The 9,196-nt window shown below is 34.9% G+C and overlaps 1 protein-coding gene across 1 annotated transcript; it reads left to right on the top strand.

Annotated features, from left to right (window-relative positions):
- Nucleotides 1–802: 802 nt before the first annotated feature.
- LOC143613183 (beta-glucosidase 24-like) lies at nucleotides 803–6,477 on the top strand. Its single transcript, XM_077086961.1, has 12 exons — nucleotides 803–932; nucleotides 1,230–1,299; nucleotides 1,387–1,445; nucleotides 1,520–1,595; nucleotides 2,621–2,786; nucleotides 2,929–3,169; nucleotides 3,255–3,376; nucleotides 3,464–3,708; nucleotides 3,781–3,815; nucleotides 4,241–4,349; nucleotides 4,446–4,554; nucleotides 6,021–6,477. The coding sequence occupies exons 1-12, from the start codon at nucleotides 834–836 to the stop codon at nucleotides 6,337–6,339; spliced, it is 1,650 nt and encodes a 549-aa protein (XP_076943076.1). The 5' UTR covers nucleotides 803–833; the 3' UTR covers nucleotides 6,340–6,477.
- Nucleotides 6,478–9,196: the final 2,719 nt, after the last annotated feature.

The raw sequence follows: 9,196 nt of genomic DNA, 5'->3' as shown, positions 1-9,196 counted from the left end.
AACTTTTACTAGAAAAAGGTTCCTAAAGGTACGAACAAAGCTATCAAGTTGTTTGGGACGAAAATCTTGAGTTTTCAGGAAAAAATTGATTTTTCCGACCAAAAACGTTTTTTCGGAGACCTAAGACAAACGACGTTAGGATTCTGTTAGTCGTGGACCGTTAGGAACATATACATTAAAAGTTTGGACCGCCAGCAGCCAACTCGTTAGTTGGGATAGATAGTGATCAAAAGACAATAGTTGAGATTAATAAAAACCAACATACTTATTTTTTTACTATCTTTTTTTCTATACGGCCTGACCCGATTCTACCCAATCGTTATGGCTGAACCAGTCCAAGTAAAATTATATACTGACGACTGGCCTGACGTGGACCGAAAATCTTTTTTATATAGTGAGTCAATTTTGTATTCAAAACTAATTTCAACAACTAATTTCAACAAGTATTCAAAAATTATATGGGTGAACAGTAGCTTTTGAAATATACAGAAAATCACTGCATTTTCTTTCTCATCTACTCACAACACGCAAAACAACTTTCTAAATTATAAAATCTCACTGATAAAATTTGATGGTTTGAATGTGAATGCAATAAATCACCTAACCACCTCCTTGTTTATTTATTTATTTTTTTGTAAGTGGTAGGTAGTAAGCTTACAAATTTGAATTTTTGTTTGTTTTGAGAATGTCTAACCATTTATTCCTCGTAATAATTATTGTGGTGGAAAGATAATGTGTCTCACACATGGGTAGTTGGCTATAAATAACAAACCAAATGATGCAAGTTATCACAACACTTCATAGTTACGATTCAAAGTTGTTAAGCATTCGCAATGGCAGAAGTACAGAATCATGCCTATGTGGATCCAAATATCAAACGCCATGATTTTCCTCATGATTTTATGTTTGGAGTAGGAACATCTGCATATCAAGTAAGTATATTTAAGCCACATGCATACTGTAGTAAACTAACGTAGATAATGGCTCATAAAGGCCTTTTCACCTGCTACTTAATTATGGCATTGTAACTTCACTTGTAGCACACGTTATGTGGTTTTTAAGTTCGAGTCTTTGTACTATGTTTCCCTCTTTTTCAAGTAAGAGTTTATTAACGCCAGGATCAGCTCCTGGTTGTAACTTCTTTTATGAATTATGAAAAATGCTATTTTTTTTAACAAGTTAGCTTTATTTGTAACCGAGACCTAAAGTTGTTAGTTTTGGCGCTTTAGGTTGAAGGTGCTTGGAATGCAGACCATAAAGGCTTGCATATTTGGGATTGTTTTGCACTAAGACACCCTGGTAGATAAGTATCTCTTTGTCAATGAGTTTTTATATATGGTTTCAGTATTGAGTCAAACATATAACAATCATCGACGACGACTGCAGAAAATATTGCTGATGGTTCAAATGCATGTGTCACTATTGATAATTACTATAGAATGAAGGTAAAACTTCTTATAGTGATTGTATGTGTCAATTATATTGATTTTTATACCCGCTCCTTTTGTGAATTTATTAGGAAGATGTTCAACTGCTGAAGAAAATGGGTGTAACGCATTACAGATTCTCGATTTCATGGTCCAGAATATTACCAGGTGAAATATGTAATAATTTAATATTATATAAGTTTCTCATTTTTAATGACAAAAACATCATTCTAAAGTCGATCTGCACTTAATATTCACGTAAAAAAATCTATCTTCAATCTCTTGTTTTCCTCTCTCACACCTGACTAGGGATTAGCATTATCTCCATGGTACAAAAGTTGATAACAAGACAGTGCAGATTATTTTATTTATTTAAATTAATAATGGATTAGCCAGATAAAATTAATAAAAAGGGAAATAGGCCATCAAGTTAAAAAGGATCGAAGATAAAGGTTTCTTAAACGCTAACTAGTGATTTACCAACGTGTTGCACGACTAGTTGGGTAGGTAAAACCCAGACATTTTCGTGACAGGTCAATATGGATTCGGTCATTATTGGCTACATTCGTTAGGGTTCGAATACTAAATATTAAAAATGAATTTGTCAAATCAGCATACTTAAAACTAAAAAACCAAAAAGAGCATCAGCTACGATGTTTATTCGGTCAGTAAAACAAAGTCGTTGATAAAACCCAAGCATTGAAACTCGAGTGCTGGTAAAACCCAGAAGTTGGTAAAACCTGAGAGCTACGATGGTGAGTCGATGTGATATCAGTCAGTATCGGTTATGTTTGTTATGGTACCGGAAGTAAAGGAAAAAAAATATTAAAATTGAGATGACTAAAGGAGTGGCGCCGGTCAATAAACTTAGGCGTTCGTATAACTTGAGCATTGTCGGTCCTGTGTGTCGAGGCTGTGAGTTTAAGCAAATTCGGTCGGCTTCCGTCACGTTCATTATGGTTTCAAAACTAAAAAAAAGCAAAGAAAAACAAAAATGGTGTGGCCCAACATGGTACAACCACGTTACCCAGTGAAAAGCTTATAATACCAAGATCCTTATTTAATATATAGTAAGTAATAATAATATCTTAATTACATAACACACATGCGCGTGTGCGCGTGCACCCACACATATATATATTACTACATTTAGTTTTGTAAATATGTATATTAATAAACATTTATTTAAACAGGTGGAAAAGTAAGCATGGGTAAAAATTTGGAAGGGATTAACCACTACAACAGGTTAATAGATGAGTTAAAAGCCAATAACATTGAGCCATTTGTTACTCTTTTCCACTGGGATCTTCCCAATGCTTTGGAAGAAGAATACATGGGTTTCTTAAGCTCTAAAATTGTGTAAGTGTTTAAACATTGGAAACAAAAAATCTAATGACAAAACAATATTGATGGAATTTTTTTCCAACTGGATTTAGTTTATTTATGCTCAACAACTTATCTAGTAAATATTAACATGTCTTGACCACTAATTATTAACTAGTGATGACTTCGCAAATTATGCGGAAATTTGCTTTTGGGAGTTTGGAGATCGGGTGAAGAATTGGGTAACATTAAATGAGCCATACAGATTCACCTATAGTGGCTACGTAGAAGGTGGCTTTGCACCTGGTAGAGGTGGAAAGAACCAAGACGGTGACCCTGAGACCGAGCCGTATATTGTAGCATATAATCTACTTAACTGTCATGCAGCTGCTTATCGAAAGTATCAAGAAGAATTTAAGGTACAAGATACAAATAGAGCTTTTTACCAACACTATGTAAATATATGGTCCATGTTATCTAATACATGAATCATTATTTTTTTAGGATGTTCAAAAAGGTAAAGTAGGCATCACTCTTGACACCAACTATTTCAAGCCTTATCATGGTAACCATAACGAAGATGATCTAAGAGCCGTCGAGTATGCTTATGATTTTATGTTAGGATGGTAAGCATAAACACGTTTTAATGATTTGGATGTTTGGTAAAGTTAATTATCATTAATTTTGCATGTTATGATGTTACTTGAAATTAGGTTTTTGGATCCGTTAACAAGTGGTGATTGGCCAAAAAACATGCAAAAATTTTCCGTTGATCCATCTCATAACCACCCATACGGGCGTCAGTTGCCTGTATTCACTGAGGAACAGAAAAAAAAGCTAGTACAATCATATGATTTTTTGGGAATAAACTACTACACTGCAAATTACGCACAAATCTACAATTATTCTTCAAGTCTTTCTAATGGATTTCTTGATGATTCACACTACAAGGCAACTGGTAAAATCTAAAAAAGCTGAGTTCTTTTTAATTTTTTCACAAATCAATTGAATTCTTTCTCGTGTTTTTTAGGAACTGATCCCAATGGAAAGTATATAGGAGAACCGGTAAGATCAATCACTTAAGATGATGTTAACTGACAATGCTAAATGAATGAGTCTCCCCACTATAGATAACGTCGTTAGGGTGGTTACCTGACAAGATCGCTTCAGTGAAATTATGTCTGGATTTTGTGTTGGAAATCACCGGTGTGTTTAAAAAAAACAAAATTTTCTTACAAACAAAAATTAAATTAGTATATTATAATTTTATTTTTTTGGATTCCTCGGGGAATAACTGGAAAGTTTCAGATTACAATATCGTATATCTTGTTCTCTTTAGGATTTCCATCCACTGTCTATTAACCGACGACACTCAAGAATTTAATTTCATTGTTGTGGGATCCATTTTTCATCAATAAATACACATTTAGTTATTAGTGAGAGAAACACAAATTCTTACTTAACAAACTCTAACACGCCTTAATTTGCAGGCTTTTGAAGGATCATGGGTGTTTCTTTGTGCCAATGAGCTTTTTCTTCTCTTGGAGTTTATAAAGAAAACCTATAAAATTGAAAAGTATATTGTAATAACTGAGAATGGTAACAGAAATTCCATTTTGCATATGGTTTAAAGTTTAACCGATCTTCAAATGGTCAAAATGAATTTCTGATGGTATGTTTGCTACCTTATGGCAGGAGCTCCACAGAAAAACGATGACAAAAAAACTTATGAACAAGTTCGCGATGATGCATTTCGACTCAAATACATTAAATTGCATCTTGATGCCATTAGAAGAGCTAACATGTTAGTGTTGATTTAGTTAGTCTACTTGAACTATATATATGGCTGATTTTTTTTGAGAACCAATTTGAGTTTTAAGAACTCGAACGAACTTAACGTAACAATTGTTTTTTAATATTTTTTACATATATGTAATACACGTAGGTTATATGTATCTAGAAAAATTACAACATTTTTTACGCACATAATTGACTTTTTACATAGGTGTAACGGACGTTTAAATTAATGTAATCACTGTATATCTTTATGTTCTCTCATACTTAATTTTTTTAATTAAATTTAATCTCAACCATATAATCTAGCCTATTTAATTAAATGTGTGGTCAAAAATGAGGTTTTTAATATTTGTAAAATTCAACAAGGTTATCAAATTATCCTTCCCCTAAACACACACACACACACACACACACACACACACACATATGATTGATTTCTTTTAAGAACCACTTTGAGTTTTAAGAACTCGAAAGAACTCAACGTAACAATTTTTTTTACATTTACGTGATATATGTATGTTACATGTACGTAAATAAATTACATAAGTTTTTTATGCACCGAGTCGAATTTTTACACAGGTGTAACGGACGGTTAAATTAGTGTAATCATTGTACATCTTAATTCACTCTCCTACTTAATTTTTTAATCACATTTAATCTGAACCACGTAAAGTTAAATCTATGGTTAAAAATGAAGTTCTTAATTTCTTAAAACTTAACAAGTTTCTCAAAATATCACTCTTATACACACACACGCACACGCACACGCACACGCACACACATGCAGACAGAGAGGGGTTTGTTCATTGGGAAACAACAAAAAATTTGGGGAACCGGTAAACCGTTAATTGAACAAATCTGGATTGAACTCATTCTAGCACCGTTGAAGCCGGCTCGGCGAAGCGTAACTAGATACGATAAACCATAAACCATGAAATCTGAACCCACACTGCAAATCCCTAGAGGCTAAACACTAAGTGTATATAATCCAGATACGACGAGCCGGTTCCAACGCCGCTATGATAAGTTGGATCAGAGTTTGTTTAATAAGTGGTTCCCTGTGATTTCCCTTTTTTTTTGTTTCCGTAATGAACCTCACACGTATATGACAAAGTTGTATGAAAGTTTATAGAACTCTTCAATATAAGAAAGTATATAAACTAATAATATATGCACCCGATGTTATTTGAACTTTTAAGTTGTATTATTATTGTTGTTTTAAGTTGTATTATTTTAGTTTTGTTTTGTTTTTCTTGAAATTACTAACTATTTAAAATGTGAAATTTTAATTCAGAGGGCTTTTTTCTTTACAAAGACAAAAACCAATTAGATGGCAATGAGACCCGCCCCTTTATCCATTCAATTAACTGATGTTGTCATGAAAAGAACCTATGATAACTCTATTGTTTATCCATTGTCCATAATTTATATTAAAGTCTTATGCTGTAATTAATCAGAAACTTTTTTTTACAGTGTTTCCGAATATTCAGCAACCAAGAAGCCCTTGGTTATGGGATATTATGCGTGGTCATTCACAGATAGCTTTGAATGGGGTTCGGGATATACTGTTCGATTTGGTATGAACTATGTTGATTACAAAAATAATCTCCTTAGGTACCCTAAAAATTCAGCAATTTGGTTTAAAAAGTTTCTTTCTGAGAATAAAGTATGTGAACCTCGCAAAAGAAGACTCGTCGAGGTTGAGCAAGAAGATGAAGTCGCCGATGGTGCACCAATCAAAGTTGAACAAGCAATCGATGTGGTTCAAAAACTAAAGAAGGCAAAAGTATAAAAAGAAACAAACCCATCTAGATCTCCTTGGTTTATTAAGTGTGTGATTTGCGCCCTAAGTAACTATGGGGATAACAACTTTAAGTTTAAATAAATCCCCTAGTTAAGTGCGTCCCTTAATAATTGGTTAGTTTCTTAGAAATTAATCTTGTGTGAAATAAAGATCACCCTATGAATGTGATTGTGATCATAATTGTTGGATTGGTGATTAGTCAAAAATATTTATTATTAAACCCGGTTCAATAATATGCCAAGTAATTAACTATTCCAATTAACCAATATGTGTGCAGGGGAATAAAACGAGTAATCAACACTTCAACGAACCTAACAGGATCTGGTTACAAAACCATACACGGTAAAAATAAACAATTTATTTTTAACTACCAATGAGAAAAATATATATACCTTGATTAATGAATAACCGATTGAGACACTAAGGTTCAACGAACAAACGCAGTGACGAATCGACAACGGACTTGTGGTGGCGTGTAGAAGTAGCGGCGACGCGTAACAGCGGCGTCGACAGCGGTACACGGCAGCAACAACGGAGGACTGGCTCGGTGGTGCGTAAGGGGTAGCCCGATTTCCAGTCGATCAGCTATGGTGACATTTTCCTTATTATGCCTGAAATTTAGATCAGTCATCCAGGAATTATACGGCCATGAGGGTTTTTAAGGGAGCAAGAGCAACCTCCAAGTTTTTGGAATTTTTAATTCTTTTTGTTAAAAAAAAATTAAGATTATATAATAATCTTCCAATTATATATTTAGTAAATGCTAACCGGCCCAAGTCCAAATCTCGTTTAAAGCCTGAACATATTTATTTAACTAGTAAATAAACAATATTATTTATAACTATTTAAGTTTTATAAATTGGATGTGGCTCAATAGTAGAGCACTCACTTTACTAATGAAAGGTATGAGGTTCAAACCTCACTATCCCAATTTATATGGGAGATATGAGGGATGACCCTGGCTTGCCAGGGTTCGAGTCCTGATCTCACCCGGTTTTACCGGCTCCTCGCTATTGTGCCGTTTGGCGGGCGTGGGGGTCGGGTTTCATCCGGGGAATCCCTCAATAGGTGGACCTTTAGGGGATCCGTCTGTCCGGACTAGTGGCCGGCTTGGGCTACCTTTAGCCATTGGGGGCTGCGTACGAAGTACCCGACGTTACTTAGTTGGTTGTTCCAAAAAAAAAGTGGATTTAAGTTCGTTGCCCATGATGTAACACTCACGGGCTATAACTCAGTTGGCCGCGTTAAATTAACCGAACCGGTCCACTATTTCTAACAGTCTCCCACTAGGACGACTTTCGATTTATATCTTTAACGTAGACAACCAGTAGTTCTCTAGCTACACATGGCTGCCCCTAACAAGTTATGAAACTTTAAACTCATTAACCTAAACATCTTGGAATACACTATTGCAAGACAATGAGTTTATGGTGATCGTTGTCATATATCCTTCCGTATATGACATCAATTGAAAAACGAGACATGGACCAGATTCAATCTCACATGGCGTTCAATTATTATTGTTCTCGTTCCATAATCAAAGTGTTCCAATCAAACACATAATAAGTTTGCATGAAGCGTCACACTTCACCAGCTTGAATCAACGAGGGCGCAATGATGTCTAACTGTTACATATAATGTAAGAGCACATAATTCCATCTTAACTACATATGACTGGCAGTTACGCGACAGCAGTTGACTACATATAATGTGAGGCCCCACAGAACTTCAGAACTACTCCCAACCAATGCCTTCATGACTGGCAATTACACAACAACAGTTGACACTGATCAAAAAATAGCCTTTAGTAAACGAAAGTTCTAATATGCTTCTCAATTCTAAGGATACTAAATGAGAATACCTAAATCAAAACGTCTTATGACTAAGATCCATGAAGATGATTGATGCGAGTTACATCCAACGTAATTCATAATGAGGTCTATGAGTTTGGAAGACAACTTCTTGAGTGCAAAAGTCATAATAGTCTTAATTCAGAGTCTTTCCCATGAGTCTGACCGACTACGGATAATTTAGAATACAATATTCATGGATTAAACGTATTAAATCGAACACAGTTTTAATATTCAATGTTTGCATTTAACCATTAATTCGAAAGTGAACTCAAAACTATAACTGTTTAAATATTCGTACATCCAAATACTGAATCAAAACATATGGCTAGCTAATCTATGACCGATAGCATCCCTATGTTGGTTATGCTTATCATGAGTCATCGGCTTAGTGAATGGTTCTAATAGGTTTTGATATGTGTCTACTTTGCTTATTATGATGTCTCCTCATTCCAGTATTTTCTGTATTAGGTGGAACTTCCTTAGAATGTGCTTCGCTCTGTTATGAGATTTGGGCTATTTGGATTGAGCAATAGCACTTATGTTATCATAGAACACCTCAATTGGTTTCTGAATACTTGGAACCACATCAAGGTCGATGATGAACTTCTTCATCCAAGTAGCTTCCTTTGCAGCATCTGATGCAGCTATATATTCAGATTCGGTGGTAGAGTCTGCCACCACACTCTGCTTGGAGCTTTTCCAGTAAATAGATCCTCCATTGAGAGGAATATGAATCCTAACTGTGAGCGAGAATCGTTTCGGTCAGCCTGGAAGCTAGCATCAGTATAACACCCTACAGTGAGCTCTTCTTTCACTCCTCCAAACACCAAGAACATATCCTTAGTCCTTTTCGGGTACCTTAGAATGTTCTTTATCGTAGTCCAATGGGCAACGCCAGGATTTTGTTGAAAAAGACTAGTCATGCTTAAAGCATACAAGATGTCTGGTCTAGTGCATAACATAGCGTACATGATAGAACCAATCATTGAAGC

This window comes from Bidens hawaiensis, unplaced genomic scaffold (assembly GCF_021521415.1).
Source record: "Bidens hawaiensis isolate Kalapana, Puna unplaced genomic scaffold, B.hawaiensis_p1.1 tig00036775_1, whole genome shotgun sequence".
Classification (NCBI taxonomy): domain Eukaryota; kingdom Viridiplantae; phylum Streptophyta; class Magnoliopsida; order Asterales; family Asteraceae; genus Bidens; species Bidens hawaiensis.
This window is presented reverse-complemented; position numbering and strand designations above follow the sequence as displayed.

What these genes read in the sequence shown, in the direction of transcription:
- LOC143613183 (XM_077086961.1), top strand. Translation starts at nt 834, where the DNA reads ATGGCAGAAGTACAGAATCATGCCTATGTGGATCCAAATATCAAACGC. An exon ending in TTTTGCACTAAGACACCCTG is followed by an intron (nt 1,300 to 1,386) that starts GTAGATAAGTAT and finishes CGACGACTGCAG; the next exon opens with AAAATATTGCTGATGGTTCA. An exon ending in ATAATTACTATAGAATGAAG is followed by an intron (nt 1,446 to 1,519) that starts GTAAAACTTCTT and finishes TGAATTTATTAG; the next exon opens with GAAGATGTTCAACTGCTGAA.